Source organism: Daucus carota, chromosome 6 (assembly GCF_001625215.2).
Source record: "Daucus carota subsp. sativus chromosome 6, DH1 v3.0, whole genome shotgun sequence".
NCBI lineage: Eukaryota > Viridiplantae > Streptophyta > Magnoliopsida > Apiales > Apiaceae > Daucus > Daucus carota.
This window is the reverse complement of record NC_030386.2, coordinates 29,520,979-29,538,487: the sequence shown is the minus strand read 5'-3', so window position 1 is coordinate 29,538,487 and position 17,509 is coordinate 29,520,979. Positions and strand designations below refer to the sequence as shown.

The 17,509-nt window shown below is 32.1% G+C and overlaps 2 protein-coding genes, 1 long non-coding RNA gene and 1 other non-coding gene across 4 annotated transcripts; 2 read left to right on the top strand and 2 right to left on the bottom strand.

The window, feature by feature from the left end:
• Positions 1-1,860: 1,860 nt before the first annotated feature.
• TRNAL-CAA (transfer RNA leucine (anticodon CAA)) lies at positions 1,861-1,944 on the bottom strand. Its single transcript has one exon. It is a non-coding gene; the product is annotated as a tRNA-Leu (tRNA).
• A 1,538-nt stretch (positions 1,945-3,482) lies between these two features.
• Positions 3,483-7,362, top strand: LOC108193043 (endoglucanase 11-like). The gene is made up of 5 exons (XM_017359609.2): positions 3,483-3,896; positions 3,985-4,197; positions 4,432-4,632; positions 4,718-4,972; positions 6,712-7,362. The coding sequence occupies exons 1-5, from the start codon at positions 3,672-3,674 to the stop codon at positions 7,348-7,350; spliced, it is 1,533 nt and encodes a 510-aa protein (XP_017215098.1). The 5' UTR covers positions 3,483-3,671; the 3' UTR covers positions 7,351-7,362.
• Positions 7,363-7,368: 6 nt separating this feature from the next.
• Positions 7,369-13,054, bottom strand: LOC108224351 (uncharacterized). The gene is made up of 4 exons (XR_001807381.2): positions 12,858-13,054; positions 10,420-12,688; positions 10,246-10,340; positions 7,369-8,290 (listed from the first exon to the last, which is right to left on the bottom strand). It is a non-coding gene; the product is annotated as an uncharacterized LOC108224351 (long non-coding RNA).
• Positions 8,725-11,980, top strand: LOC108224350 (protein NRT1/ PTR FAMILY 6.4-like). Its single transcript, XM_017398929.2, has 4 exons — positions 8,725-8,997; positions 9,090-9,201; positions 9,497-9,714; positions 10,432-11,980. The coding sequence occupies exons 1-4, from the start codon at positions 8,995-8,997 to the stop codon at positions 11,869-11,871; spliced, it is 1,773 nt and encodes a 590-aa protein (XP_017254418.1). The 5' UTR covers positions 8,725-8,994; the 3' UTR covers positions 11,872-11,980.
• Positions 13,055-17,509: the final 4,455 nt, after the last annotated feature.

Here is a 17,509-nt window from a genome sequence, read left to right as displayed (position 1 = left end):
AAGATAATTTTTCAATTTATCAATTCAAACAATTTTCTAGTAATTTATGATTGATTAGATATAAAAATTCGTAATATATTACTGGATATGATAACTTATCCATTGAATTGAATTAATATTACTTTTTTATGATATCATATTTTAAAACTAAAACAAAATGATAGATAATAACTGAATTTGCAAGTTTTATTTTTTAATAATATGTGAGAAATAAACTCTTATTGAGTAAATAAATTACTCATGTAAAAAAAGAATAAATTAATTACAAGTTTAAACTCAACCAAAAAAAACCTGAAGTTATTTTAAATTCCATCTTGTTTCCGAAAATCACCGATTTATATTGTGAGTGCGGCTCTTCAGCATAAAACAAAAAAAACCTTAATACAGAAGTTATTTTATGTAAGTGGGCACTTGCATATGATGGAGGCATAAAATTTTTAGAAAATATTAGATACCTACAAAAAAAAATTATTTTTTTCCTCAAATCCCAATTGTTAATATTTGATGAGCTTCGCTCATATTATGATAATAATAATACTGATTACTGAATTATATATTTATGTATAAATCATCCGGTTACTATAATAGATTTAAAAAAATTGTAATAGAATTAGAGTACATGACATTAACTTGTGAAGCATACGTACGGGTGCAGCTAACATAGAATGATCTGGTCTTTTCTATAACCCACGCTATCCAAACTCTCCGTCTATATAACCCCATGTCGTCATTGCTCCAGTCAATGTACTATTGGCGCACATATTTTGACTTCTATGTTTCTTACGGAGTAGATATACTAGCACGAACACGCACAGATATTGCTATCAGCTATGTCCCATAGATGCATATACTAAAAACCACCTCACCAGTATATATACGAAGAGCTAGTTCACAACTTGCAGCAAAATTTATCGTAAATGGAAGTGATCAAGTGTAGAAGCTTGCGAAGTAGAAGCATCCATTTTGGTCCGAGGAATAGCTATGAGTTCGAGCCCCTAGCCAATTCGCTTGTAGAATCCGCTGATGATGGTGGAAGATCAACGCATAGCTTGCCCAAGTGGAAAATCATTTGGAGGAAGCTCAAACGAGAGAAAAAGAAGATACTTGAGACTACCACCTCAATATTGTCACAATCTCGTAATGGTCACTATCCTAAAGCTTATGATGAATACAATTATAGTCAGAATTTTGATCAAGGAGCTTCCAGTTTCTGGGACGATGAACCCGATATCCTCACCAGATCTTTCTCCGTCAGATTTTCTGACTCGTCAAGCGTTTTCAGGAGATTTGAGTGACGCGTATATGCAGTTGAGAATACTAAGCACTGTGTTTTCAGGAGTAGTGTGGAATATAACATTTTAGTAGAATGTGTATGAATATAAGATATAGAGTCTCCATTTCAGAAAAAGAAATGTGAAATGCAAGTTTCTTGTTTTCTCGTTTCAAGTGTAAGTACAGATTTTGTTGATTGATCTTTACAAACTCGTATAATTAGGCAGGACTAATATTCAAATTTTATTGTTTGAATTTACTTTTCTCAAGTCATGCCATCTCTTTTTCTTTTCAAACAAGTAACTATTCATCCATTCTTTTGTCAAGTTTCAAGTTACGTAATTTACTTAACATTAAATATATTTGTTCTTTAATTATAGTTATACACATAAATTGATTGTTCCGTAAGATAAAGAGGAAGGAATTTTACAAAAAAATGTTAAGATTTTGAAAAAGATGAACCACGGAGGAATGTAATATTTATCAAAAAAATATAAGGTTGCAAAACTTAAAGATGAAAATGAAAAAAATATTAGTTTACGAAAATTAATGATAAAAATAAAATTACTGAAAATCAGCTATTAAAAATGTCAGAAGTGGGATTTGAACCCACGCCCTCGTTAGAGGACCAGAACTTGAGTCTGGCGCCTTAGACCACTCGGCCATCCTGACTGATGAGTGAGGTTTTCTGGTGTTCCTGATTGCCACGGGCTGAGACAATATGATTGTTAGCCTTTTTATGAACAGTACAAACATACATGTGGTTGTGTCGATCAAAATTTTATGAGTAGTATACAAAATTGTGTACAGAATTTTTGTACATAATGATGTAGCAATGCATGTGGTGGGTTTTAATTGGTTGGTTGATGTAAATACAGGAGGCTCATTTCAATTAAAATCCAACACATGTCATTATGTACAAAATTTTGTATCCATTTATGTGCACCAAGCATTTTCCAAATTTTATTTAATCTATATTTTGTATATTATTATTGATAAAAGATTTTCTGATATAATATAATCATAAATAATTGGAACAAATTTTGGGTATATATAATATTAAACTTACCCTAAAATATTATCATTTCTGCTGTAGAAGTTTTCGGAACATATAAATATCACGAATACCAGTGTGACCGCAGGGCAAGACACTTTGTACGGCAGCCCACAGTATTGTTCAGAGTTTTCTATTTAGAAAGTTGAATTGGTTTGTAATGTGGGTGTGAAAGGCTATTAGTAATGACTTGATTATTTATTAAAGTATAGTTACATATGCGATTAATAAACTAATAGTATATTTAATCAAATACAGATAATAGAGAATGAATTTATGAAATTGTCAAAGTAAACTTATAAATTTAATTAAATAAAAAGAAAGAAAAAACACAAAAGTCATTGTTATAACTCTATCTTGTCTACATACAAATTTTATCACATCAAAGAATTTTGCTTAAAAATATCTCTTCTTTTACGGGAAGCTATTCAGAGTTCAAATTTTGTTGAGACATGTTAGACGTACGTTTTCAATTATTTAAAAAGAAAAAAACTGGCACTTTAAAGGCTTGAGGACTGATCTATTTAATCATCAAAGCAGAATATTCATGTAAAATTTAACGAGAATGTAATTGATGATATTAATAATACTGATTGAATATATTTTGAAAATAATATATTATTAATATTTTAAATTATTATAATTAAAATATATTACTCCAACATGATAATAAATGATACGAATTCATTTCATAGTCCGTAGAAGTTCAACAAAAAGTATTAACTATATACATATAAAAAGGGAATGTATTATTGGAGTTGAGTTTGTTTACATAATTTCTATAATTTTTTATTTATAATATATATTAATGATTTTTTAATAAAAAAATTTACATGACAGGAGATACTCTAAACGCATTATATATTTTTATTATAAGAATAATAATAATAATTCCCACGAGTCAGGACATGTTTAATACAACAATTCTCCACAGCAGTTGTTACATTGTCGTAGTATTTTACCAAATCCTACGTATATAAATTCAAAAAATAAATTTTAAATTATTCGGCCATATGTTAGAATCTTCTCATAAAAGATTTATTCCCAATTTTTTTCCAAGTATACAGATCAAACCACCACCATTGATTCCTTTCTTGAAGCTTGAAAGCTTATTTTAACTTGTTCCAGAGTTCTAGACTTCTAACTACATATACAAGTGACAATGCTCATATTTTAAAAACAAGGACACATGCACTAGTGTAACCTCCTTTAAAATAGCTGATAGCTCCCCTGTATGTTTATAAATAGCAATCTATATGTCGACTCATTAATTAGGCGATAAATCTCCAGAAAAACATAACAAGAGCTACATTTAGCTCTCTCTTCTTCCATAGTCTCCTGGAAGATGAGAAAAACAATGGAGATTAAAACGCAACTCCTCCCACATTGCGTAAACATTTCAGTCTTCCTCTTGCTCGTTATAAGGACTAGTGCTCAATCTCTGGATTACGCTGATGCTCTTACTAAATCACTCTTGTACTTTGAAGCTCAACGCTCTGGTCGCTTACCCTATAATCAGAGAGTCACTTGGCGTGATCATTCGGGCCTCACAGACGGTTTAGAACAAGGGGTGAAATTGGAGAGAATACATTATTGGTTAATATTGCGTTTAGTTTGTGTAGTTTTGTAATGTATGTGATTTTGTTCTTTTTGTTCAGGTTGATTTGGTAGGAGGATACCATGATGCTGGTGACCACGTGAAATTTGGACTTCCGATGGCATTCACAGTGACAATGTTGTCATGGGGAGTTATTGAATACGGTGAAGAGATTGCCAGTGCTGCAGAGTTTGAGCATGCTCTAGAGGCAATAAAATGGGGGACTGATTACTTCATTAAAGCACACACTAGTCCTAATGTGTTATGGGCAGAGGTAGGTACAATAGTACCTTGATTAATTACGGACTTATTTTATTTAATAATTAGTAGTGGTAACTGGTAATACAGAGGCACAATCTTAATTATCCTAAACCTAGGGACTAGTACTGAATGCCTATTCTAAGTACCGAAATGAACTCAGTTCTGATCCTTAAGTTTCCTAGCTTAAGTGAGAACTCGGAAGAAAATAAAGAAACTGCTGTGATTATTTATGTGTAATGGTAAACAGGTGGGGGATGGAGACACTGATCATTACTGCTGGCAACGCCCAGAAGACATGACGACCTCACGACAAGCACACAAGATCGATGAGAATAACCCGGGGTCGGATCTAGCAGGGGAGACGGCAGCAGCAATGGCAGCAGCTTCCATTGTGTTTAAGGAAACCAACCCACATTATTCTCATCTACTGTTGCACCATGCCCAACAGGTAGATTGCAGACACTGGTACTTTAATTAAATTTTGTTTTGTATTAAGTTGTGATTAACTTAATGGTGGTGTCAAATATGTGTAGGTGTTTGAATTTGGAGATAAATACAGAGGAAAGTATGACATGAGTGTGGGGGTAGTGAAGAGTTACTATGCATCAGTGAGTGGATACAAGGATGAGTTGCTGTGGGCAGCTTTGTGGCTATACAAGGCCACCGACAATGAGGATTATTTGAGTTACGTCATTGATAATGCGCATCATTTTGGTGGGATTGGCTGGTCTATTTCTGAATTTAGCTGGGATGTTAAATATGCCGGAATTCAAATTATGGCCTCTATGGTAATTTTCTCGATCAAATTTATACTGTAATATATAATATATCTACTATTGAAGAACTTCACCATCAAACTTTCGAATTCCTAGTCTTTTGTCCCCTCCTTTGAAACCCTTTTTCAACATTTTGGGGTTCCCTTGGTTTTTGATTTATGATAGATGTTTGTCTTGCTTTATATTATGTTCTTACTTTATGAAGTTAGTGGGGGGATAAGTAAGCCAGAGTTAAGGTATTGTGAAATGTGGGGGTAAAAGAATATATATGTGTAGTATCATATACATCTTCAGGACAATGCTGCAGAAGAATATGAACTTTGTTACATCACCCATTAACTAGCCAAAAAAATCTTAACTTTTTTACGTGCTGGGAAAGCAAGCATTTTTGTGAAAGACAAGGGTAAGTTCGCTTAAAAGTATATTAAGCATCACCGCTGGGTGTTCTTAGCAGGCTCTAAGGAGTAAGCACCTATATTCCGTTGTCAATCATGCACTAATACTTTAATTATTTTCGCTAAGTATACAGTACTGCTTTTGTTTAAGTAATGGAAGGGTATTGCTAGAAGGCTTTATTGTGGGCTCTAGGAAGTAGGCACCTTTCATGTTTCTAACATAGCATCTCATGCTCTTATAGTCAATCAGACACTAAAGCACAAGGGTAATCAATCATATACTAATGCACAAGGCTAGTCAGTGATCGCGATAGCTGATGAGATTAGTAAGTGGTATTTGAACTTTGTCTGTGCAACTTTATAAACGCACTCTCCTAGATCTAGAAACAGGAGACATTAGACAAGATTCTGATGAAGTAGACCATGAAAAGAGGGTGGGAATGGGGGATTATCTTTAATTGCCCACCTGTTTTGGTTTCATTCCATATAAAACCTTCTTTGTCCCCGTTCTATTGAATGTATTACATCTGGACGTCTACAAATGAATCCCTATTTGCATATACAAAGCCATGTAGAGAGAGGTAGAGAGATATAGTTTAATTGGTGGTGGAACCAGATTAACATGAGAACCTAAGAACTTCATTTATCAATGATAAATTTTGGAGAAAAAACCATTCAAATCAGTTCTTGATGGCAAAAAAGTCAATTGTTAATCATTTTTTAATTCATTCTTGGGTTCTCTCATAAATATGGTGCTAAAATGAATCTTCCTATTATTGGTGAAATGCTAGATTATCATAAGAACAACTAAACAATAGTACATATAATTCACATGCAAGGGGTCTGAACCACTATTTAGTGAAGGCTGTTTGAACTGTGGTCCTGTGACATTGACCCATATGTATAGGCCCTTTTGGATTTTACGCCAAATCTCATCAAACGCACCAGCCTTATTCACGACCTCATGATTAGTTCTTATTCTCATTGTTCAGTAGCAATAAGAAATTCAAATTGAATTAAATCAAGCATAACTTGTGTATATCTCATTTCAAAATCAGAGTACAAGAAGAGTGAGATTCACTGGTATCTTCATTTTTACCTGTAATTCTTGAAGTAGACGAGCTGTTTCCTTAAACATGCTTGGTCTTTGGTAGTGATCTGAGATAATATACAAGAAATTGGAAGATGGTGATATACTGATATATAATGACAAGTTAAATTTTATTTTATTTTTTTGCAACACAGTTTATAAAGGAAAGAAAAAGTATATATTTTGGTCAAACTTACTGATTTATTATCTGCAATCGAATCTGTTGTGCTGATGTACTGATATAGTTATTCTATTCTTCCCTGCAGCTACTCCCTGAAGTGAAACACAAAGAACACAGAAATATAATCAGACAGTACAGATCAAAAGCTGAATTCTATATATGTTCATGTTTGAGCAAAAACAATGGCACCAACACTGAACGTACCCCTGGGGGCCTCTTGTACATACGCCAGTGGAATAACATGCAGTACGTTTCGTCTGCAGTTTTTCTGCTGACAGTATACTCAGATTTCCTGTCAAACACAAACCAAAACCTCAGCTGTCATGGGACAACAGTGACTCCTGAGGACCTTTTTACCTTAGCTAAATCACAAGTTGATTATATATTGGGAGTAAACCCAAATAATATGAGCTATTTAGTTGGTTATGGTACTAAGTACCCTACACACGTGCACCATAGAGGCGCATCAATTGCTTCGTACAGAGTGAACAAAGGGTTCATCGGGTGCACTCAGGGGTATGATGACTGGTACAGCCGCCCTGAGCCAAATCCTAATGTAGTTATTGGAGCATTGGTTGGAGGGCCTGATAGAGATGATGATTTTAGGGATGATAGAGGTAATTATATGCAGACTGAGGCCTGCACGTATAATACAGCACCGCTTGTAGGTATATTTGCAAAGTTGAATCAGTTGACTGATTTACGTTTAATTGCTTCCTATTAGTTGGATATATTACACATAAGTGGTACATAGAGATATTACTATGGGTTCTTTCAAATTAACTTGTATGTTCTTGTGCATGTTTGTTATACCATATAATATGATAGTCATAAACTTTTGTTTATACAGAAGAAGTGTTCTGTCCAGATTGTTCTTCACTTGAGTTGGTAGCTTCCAATTCCTGAAAAAAAATGCTCTCGAGACTTTTACCTTTTGAGAATATGAAGAAATTTCTTTCGTACAAGCCAAAGTAATGAGGCCAAATTACTATTTAGGCAATAGTAATTCGAACAGACCTAAAGCAGGAAGCATAATCATCTCTCGGAAGTATACTACTGGGTGTGAATATAGTTAGCATATGTGTGTTTTGTTGTGTGGTTAAAATATCTGAAACAACAAAAGTGAAAGGAAGGTAAAACGAAAGTGATAAGATGAACGACTACAAATCAAGATGCTTGTCTATATTAGTGAAAGAAACCAAATAATTTAGGGACCACGGCACGTTGTGGATACAAACAGTTACTTGCATAATCATACAATCAGGTTAATCAATGAACAATAGTTGTCAATCATACTTAAAGTCTCATCCACCCGACAGAATAATCAACCATCTCATCCAACTAAGAAGCAGTCAAAGTAGATCATTAGATATAAGAAGGTGCAAAGGTTTTAGATTGATGTAAAGTTGAAATTGTAGAATCATACAATAGTATCCAAGTTTGTCACCTGATACAGGAAGAACAAATGACACCTAGTGTTTGCAGAATATATTGGTGGCATTGTTATCAAGCTTTCTGTATCAGGAATTCAAACAGGTATATGCCTTTGTCTTCCGTTTTCTTGAAATTAGTTGTATGGTTGAGCACACCAGAGAACAACACGTCAGAAGCAAAACGCTCCTTTTTTTTTCTTTCTACATACTATATAGCACCGGTGCATGGAGCTGAAAATAGGGAGAAAAGATTATAGTTAAATTCTCTTCTAGGAAAAAATTAGATAGTAACATTCTCCAACATAGAAAGCCAAGACAATCAAATCTCAGACTTTCCAAGAACTGATTTGATAATTTTAACTTGTACTTATTTTCTTTCTCAGAAATAAAAACAAACATATTCACGGAACAATTTTCAAATGACAGTGATGAATTATAGAAGTAGGTAAGCTTGATTAACAGTAATGGAATACTAGCTGATGACACGGTACATACAGGATATACATGAACTCAAGAACAAGTCCAAGAACATTAGCTGCTTGTAAATTGCAAAAGTTCCGTATCTGAGTTGATAATTAAATGGTCCCATCAAAAAGATAAATCCAATATCTGGAACAAATTTAAGTCATTCTCCATTACATATCGAGGCCCGTTGTGACTGTAAGCAAAATAATTCAGAAATTGATACTCATTGCTTTGGACTTGATTTCACAATACAAAAGATGCAATGAGTCACCATGGTAGCAACTTTCTCCCCATCATGTGGAGATATTGACACTATTATAATTCCCACCAAATCCCATCAACAACAGTATCTAACACTTCTGGCAGTCATTCCCATATATAAAGCACAATTCTCATACACATAAAATTTCCATATCCTCATATTCGTGACTTACATCAACTCTCTCTCACATCTCCCTCATCTTTAAGATATGGTTAGCATTCGTTTCTTACTCAAACCTCACCAGTCACCTCTGCATATTAAGTTATACACTTGATTTTATGTTTAACATAGTTCTGTCTACAGGTTTTGGTTGGTAGTAGTGGCGACAAAGATAGAACAGCTCTAGTGGATTTTCAAGGAAATCCTGTTGATAATTCGCGAACAGGTGGATGGTTGGCTGCAGGCCTCATCCTAGGTAAGAATACTAATATACTACTAAAGAAAGGTATTTGCGACAAAATGGTGAGCAGAATAGAACTCAGAATTAAAAGATATCTCCCCAGATGCATTGTTGCTTTATTGAAACTCTGTCTGATAGTTTTAGCTTTAGGAAGAGCTGGTAAGGACGACTCCCAGTGCTCTTACCTCAGAACCTCAACATCTCAAACAGCACTTGTCCTTCGACTGATACCTTGTAGTATAATTACATAATAGACTAATGATAAAGTAGTTTTTTGGTAACTGTAAAGTTTAAATTTGGGTTGGTGCAGGAACGGAACTTTCTGAGAGGATATGCGTGATGGGAATATCTATGAACATGGTTACGTATTTAGTAGGGGAAATGCATTTATCTTCGTCAAAATCTGCAAATATAGTGACAAACTTTATGGGCACTCTCAATATCCTTGGTCTCCTAGGTGGTTTTTTGGCAGATGCCAAACTTGGTCGTTATTTGACTGTTGCAATCTTTGCATCTATTGCTGCTCTGGTAAGCTTTCCTAACGTAGTACATAGTTATTCTGCCATAATAAAAGATAGTAGATCCTTTAAATAGATTGACAGGAGACCAGTATAAGTAGTTCTGTCTGCCCAAGTAAACATATTAACCCCTAATAGTACATGAATTTCAAGTTCAGGCTTATTAAGCTATTGTCATCACAATTTCAGCGTAAGCAGATCCAATATTTGAATTTAAATTTAGATTCACATTTCTCCAATTGCTAACTGGGCTTCTAAAACAGAGACCATTTGGAAATTTGGTTATTAATTTTTAAGTTTAAGAGTTCATCTAACTAATATATGCTGGAAGTTAACCAGTTCTGCAGTAAATCTTGCATCAAAAGTAATATCAATGTTCTTTAGAGTGTCTTTGAAGCATTAGGGGGTTAGTACAAAACCGTGCTCTATCACTATGTTACATATATTTGAAATACCAATAAAAAAATTCAATTAATCCACGACAACGTAAAAAGTACTTCAACAACCAAACCTAGCAAGCAAGTACAATAGTCAGTTGTACCTTCCCTTGAAATAAGTGTGATTGGCATATCACAAACTCCTTAAATGAAAATGAGGCTTAGCTAAATAATTGCCATTGTGTAGACCTCCTTGCACCTGTACATGCTAATTCAGTCTCCACATATGCAGCAAAGAAGATTAGTAATTAGTAAAAGGACTTAACTTATATATTCACCTTATCCAACAGGGAGTTGCACTATTGACGGTTTCCACAAGTATCGCCAGCTTAAAACCCCCTCCATGTGATGATTCAAGAAGAAATACCTGCATTAAGGCAAATGGAAGCCAGCTAGCAATGCTTTACCTGGCACTCTATACAATTGCTTTGGGAGGTGGCGGTATAAAATCAAATGTCTCTGGTTTTGGGTCTGATCAGTTTGATGCATCGAACCCCAAGGAGCATAAGGCCATGGTTTACTTCTTCAATAGGTTTTATTTTTGCATCAGCCTTGGGTCGCTATTTGCTGTGACTATTCTGGTTTATATACAAGATAATGTGGGAAGAGGTTGGGGCTATGGAATATCGGCAGGGACAATGATAGTGGCAGTGGCAGTTTTGCTAGGTGGAACGAAATTGTATCGTTTCAGGAAACCACAAGGTAGTCCATTAACTACAATATGGAGAGTGGTGTATTTGGCTTGGAAGAAGCGGAGTATTCCCTTTCCTTCTCAGAATAGCTTTTTAAACGAGTACCACACTTCAGAAGTTGCACATACACAAAGGCTCAGGTGTCTAGACAGGGCAGCAATCCTTGATGATCAAGTGGTGGCAAGTGGTAACACAAACAATCCTTGGTTGGTTTCTACTGTGATGCAAGTTGAAGAAGTAAAAATGGTTCTGCAACTCATCCCCATATGGTCTACATGTATCCTTTTTTGGACAATATACTCTCAAATGAACACTTTCACGATTGAGCAAGCAACTTTCATGAAACGAAATGTTGGTTCATTTGAAATCCCTGCAGGTTCATTCTCGGTTTTCCTGTTCCTCACAATTCTTCTCTTTACATCCTTAAACGAAAGAGTAATTGTCCCTATGGCGCGGAAAATTACTCACGAACCTCAAGGGCTAACAAGCCTTCAGCGAGTAGCAATTGGGCTTCTTTTCTCAGTGGCTGGTATGGTAGCTGCTGCTATCATTGAAAAGAGAAGGAGAGAGATGGCAGTCCACGAGAACACCCGAATCACTGCTTTCTGGTTAGTCCCCCAGTTCTTCATAGTTGGTGCAGGGGAAGCATTTGCTTATGTTGGCCAGCTGGAATTTTTCATTAGAGAAGCACCGGAAAGGATGAAATCCATGAGCACAGGATTGTTCCTAAGCACTTTGGCAATGGGGTATTTCGTCAGTAGCTTGTTGGTAACTTTGGTAGTTGCGGCAACTGGGAAAAGTTGGCTTAGGAACAACCTTAACAAAGGTAAGTTGGAGAACTTTTATTGGATGCTTGCGGTCTTGGGAGTCATTAACTTCATTGTTTTTCTTGCCTTTGCAAGAAGACATCAATACAAAGTTCAGCAGTCAGAAGTTCCCGCAAAGGGTCTGGAAAAAGAACTAAACAATTGGCAGGAGGGCGAGTTTATTGATGACATTGAAAAGAAAGCAGTGGGTGTGGAAAAAGAAGTACCCTGATCCTTTCATCCATTGGGAGATTTATGTGCGTGTTTTTAGTGCTAAATTAAGTATCTATTTCATGGAAATATGTAAAATCAAGGTCATGTTCATTATTCATGTGCATAAACTTAGATGCAGTGCTCTAAAAATTAAAGATTGATGCATAACTCCTGCCTGAGTATAGATGGAAGTAGGTTCTTGTCGCCCATAATTACCTTCAAATCCTTAAGCATCACCCTCTTCTCTCAACCTAAATCTTTATGTAATGCTAAAATGTTGAGATACAGACTCCTACCCTCCCTCCCATCCTGCTTAATGACGCTCCTGGTGCACAATTATATCCAAGTTAGCCCCCGTAAGCCACTTTTGGTTATCCTTTCCTCAACCAATTTACAATGGAGGAAAGTAGTACCAAAGCCTATTGTTACTAATTCAGAATGATTATCTTCGTCACACCATAGAATTACATATGAGGATAGTTTTGTCACTAACACTCCACAAATCCATCTCTTAGACACTTGCCTGTTCACCGACTAAAAGGGCCGATACCATTTGAGTACACCAAGCTCCCTGCATCACTCCATCTGGCTCAGAGTTACTCCCTATACCCTAATCGTTCCACCTTTATAAGAAAAACAAAAAATGCCCATTACCCCTAGCCAATGATGGACTTGGCAGTCTGCAGCTAGAATTAAGAAGATGACTTGCTAACAATAAAGCAGACAATAAGTAACCTATGAAATGGTAATATGATAGAAACTATTGATAAAATACACATTCACATAAGCTCCACAATAATTTCATCGCCGACTCCGATCTTCATGCTTAAGGTGATCTATAATTAGAGGGCCACAGTCACGATAGAGAATGAAACCATTAACAGGAATAAAGAAAGTTAAATAAAATTGCCGATGACTAGACATGTTTTCACATAAACGCACAATGCAATGCAACAAGCCCAACTCATATGATATGTACAATCAAGCGAAAGAGAGCTAGCTTACTTGAAAACAACAACGCAACGCCGCCGTGAACAATCAAATTGCCGATGACTAAACATGTTTTCACATCAACGCACTTGTTTGCATCAATATACATGCATCCATTTTGTGTCGATAACACCCCATCTAATTTTTTTAATTTTTTTTGCGCTAAATATTAACTCATCCCTTGACCTAGAGACGAAGCAGGAAATACGACTACATCTTAAAATTTAGGTGGGTGTATTTATTCAAATTTTAATGAATTATTTTTAATTGATAAATTATAAATAGTTTTAATTTTGTGTGAATTTTTGATAAAATATGACAGAATTGATATAGATTTTTTAGAATTTTAGTACAGTGCTACAAATTCTCATTAATTTTGGCGGGATTTCAAAAAACTCCGAATGCATATGGCAATTTCACAAATTCCGTTTTTTTTAAAATCCAAAAAAATCCATCAACATTTGAATACCATCATATTATGATGAATTTTAAACAATTTCCAACATCAAATTATTGTGCATAATTTAAATTGAATATCAACAAATTATGTAGCATGATTTAGGGGAAGTAGATTTTTTCGCCATCCAACTTATTGTTTGTTTAGAAATTTGTCACCGAACTATAATTTTTTTCTTTTTTGTCACTAATATTAGTTTCGGATTTTTTTAGTCACTAATCTTAGGTTCGGATTTGATTATCAACATTGTGTTATTTTTCTTAGTATTATTAAAATATAATGATAGCCTGCAATATATTATGAAGATATGACATATGTCTATATATTTGTATATAGTATTTTATATGTCCCTAGATAGCTCACCTTGGAGACGAGAGTTTGATATGTATTTTAAGACTCTTAAAAGGTTTAGTTTCATAAATTATTTTAATTTTTTTTCTAAATAAAAGTTATGATTGTCTATTATATATATTATATACAGTTTCATAAAAATTAAGGTTAGATGTCTTTTACAATCAATATATATATATAAAGGAGGATGCGGGCGTCTCCAGAATTGTTCGATTCAGTCTTCTGATTTTTCTTAAATTTCGGAGAGAAAAGATAATTATAATTCAAAAAATAGGTCCAAGAATTCTAAAATTAATACAATTCTTTTCTTATTTAATTCTAAAGATGATACAGTTCTTTTCTTATTTGGTATTTCTTATTAAATTCTAAAGATGATACAATAGTATTTCTTATAGAATTCTAACGATGATACAATTCTTTTCTTATTTAGTAATTCTAAAAGAAACAGGATTATATTTATTCAAACTAATAATAATAGATAAAATACAATTTATATTTAAGTTATGTGAAGTAATATATACAATTCTTATTTTCGATAATATATAATATATTGAAGATATGTTTAACGGGAACACGACTGAAAATAACTTTTATGGAATTATAATATTATTTCGTATCAAAATTTATAAAAAAAGATTATTTATTAGTATTGTGTTTAAGGGGAGGACGGCCCAAATTAATTTTTACCTAAATAATAATATTTTTTTTATTAGTATTATGTTTGACGGGAAAGTAGCTAAAACAATATTTTGTGTCTAAATTTATAAAAAATTCTAACGCCGCCGCGAAGCGCGGCGTTAGAATTTTTTATAGCGAGCGTCTCCAGAATTGTTCGATTCAGTCTTCTAATTTTTCTTGAATTTCGGAGAGAAAATATAATTATAATTCAAAAAATCAGGTCCAAGAATTCTAAAAGTAATACAATTCTTTTCTTATTTAATTCTAAAGATGATACAGTTCTTTTCTTATTTGGTATTTTTATTAAATTCTAAAGATGATACAATAGTATTTCTTATAGAATTCTAACGATGATACAATTCTTTTCTCATTTAGTAATCCTAAAAGAAATAGGATTATATTTATTCAAACTAATAATAATAGATAAAATACAATTTATATTTAAGTTATGTAAAGTAATATATGCAATTCTTATTTTCGATAATATATAATATATTGAAGATATGTTTAACGGGAACACGACTGAAAATAACTTTTATGGAACTATAATATTATTTCGTATCAAAATTTATAAAAAAGATTATTTATTAGTATTGTGTTTAAGGGGAGGACGGTCCAAATTAATTTTTACCTAAATAATAATATGTTTTTATTAGTATTATGTTTGACGGGAAAGTAGCTAAAACAATATTTTATCTAAATTTATAAAAAATTCATAACGCCGCCGCGAAGGATAAAAAATATAGTTATAATTCAAAAAATCAGGTTCAAGAATTCTAAAAGTAATACAACTCTTTTCTTATCGAATTCTAAATATGATACAATTCTTTTTTTATTTAGTTTTTCTTATTGAATTCTAAAGATGAGACAATTCTTTTCCTATTTAGTAATCCTAATAGAAATAGGATTATATTTATTCAAACTAACAAAATTATAGATAAAATACAATTTATATTTAAGATTTGTAAGGTAATACGTACAATTTTTATTATCAATTTAGTCTTATAATTTTCTTAAATTTCGAATTGGAAATAAAAGATTGTAAAGATAATAATCATTAAAAAAACTGATAGCAACAAAAATTAGAACCATAAAAGAATAATAATTTTTAACTAATCAATAGGCATCAAAAAATAAAAATAATTAACAAATAAAATAATATATAAAAAATAGGAATCATATATTAATTTTATGATAATGTAAATGGGTCTTGATTAGTATTGTGTTTGACGAGCACGGGAGGCGGCCCAAACTAATTTTTATCTAAATAATAATAAATTTTCTATTAGTATTATGTTTGACGGGAAAGTCGCTAAAATAATTTTTATAAAAGAATAATAATTTTTAACTAATAAATAGGAATCAAAAAATAAAAATAATTAACAAATAAAATAATATATAAAAAATAGGTATCATATATTGATTTTATGATAATGTAAATGGTTCTTGATTAGTATTTCGTTTGACGGGCACGGGAGGCGGCCCAAACTAATTTTTATCCAAATAATAATAAATTTTTCTATTAGTATTATGTTTGACGGTAAAGTCGCTAAAATAATATATAAAGGAGGATGCGGGCGTCTCCAGAATTGTTCGATTCAGTCTTCTGATTTTTCTTAAATTTCGGAGAGAAAAGATAATTATAATTCAAAAAATAGGTCCAAGAATTCTAAAATTAATACAATTCTTTTCTTATTTAATTCTAAAGATGATACAGTTCTTTTCTTATTTGGTATTTCTTATTAAATTCTAAAGATGATACAATAGTATTTCTTATAGAATTCTAACGATGATACAATTCTTTTCTTATTTAGTAATTCTAAAAGAAACAGGATTATATTTATTCAAACTAATAATAATAGATAAAATACAATTTATATTTAAGTTATGTGAAGTAATATATACAATTCTTATTTTCGATAATATATAATATATTGAAGATATGTTTAACGGGAACACGACTGAAAATAACTTTTATGGAATTATAATATTATTTCGTATCAAAATTTATAAAAAAAGATTATTTATTAGTATTGTGTTTAAGGGGAGGACGGCCCAAATTAATTTTTACCTAAATAATAATATTTTTTTTATTAGTATTATGTTTGACGGGAAAGTAGCTAAAACAATATTTTGTGTCTAAATTTATAAAAAATTCTAACGCCGCCGCGAAGCGCGGCGTTAGAATTTTTTATAGCGAGCGTCTCCAGAATTGTTCGATTCAGTCTTCTAATTTTTCTTGAATTTCGGAGAGAAAATATAATTATAATTCAAAAAATCAGGTCCAAGAATTCTAAAAGTAATACAATTCTTTTCTTATTTAATTCTAAAGATGATACAGTTCTTTTCTTATTTGGTATTTTTTATTAAATTCTAAAGATGATACAATAGTATTTCTTATAGAATTCTAACGATGATACAATTCTTTTCTCATTTAGTAATCCTAAAAGAAATAGGATTATATTTATTCAAACTAATAATAATAGATAAAATACAATTTATATTTAAGTTATGTAAAGTAATATATGCAATTCTTATTTTCGATAATATATAATATATTGAAGATATGTTTAACGGGAACACGACTGAAAATAACTTTTATGGAACTATAATATTATTTCGTATCAAAATTTATAAAAAAGATTATTTATTAGTATTGTGTTTAAGGGGAGGACGGTCCAAATTAATTTTTACCTAAATAATAATATGTTTTTATTAGTATTATGTTTGACGGGAAAGTAGCTAAAACAATATTTTATCTAAATTTATAAAAAATTCATAACGCCGCCGCGAAGGATAAAAAATATAGTTATAATTCAAAAAATCAGGTTCAAGAATTCTAAAAGTAATACAACTCTTTTCTTATCGAATTCTAAATATGATACAATTCTTTTTTTATTTAGTTTTTCTTATTGAATTCTAAAGATGAGACAATTCTTTTCCTATTTAGTAATCCTAATAGAAATAGGATTATATTTATTCAAACTAACAAAATTATAGATAAAATACAATTTATATTTAAGATTTGTAAGGTAATACGTACAATTTTTATTATCAATTTAGTCTTATAATTTTCTTAAATTTCGAATTGGAAATAAAAGATTGTAAAGATAATAATCATTAAAAAAACTGATAGCAACAAAAATTAGAACCATAAAAGAATAATAATTTTTAACTAATC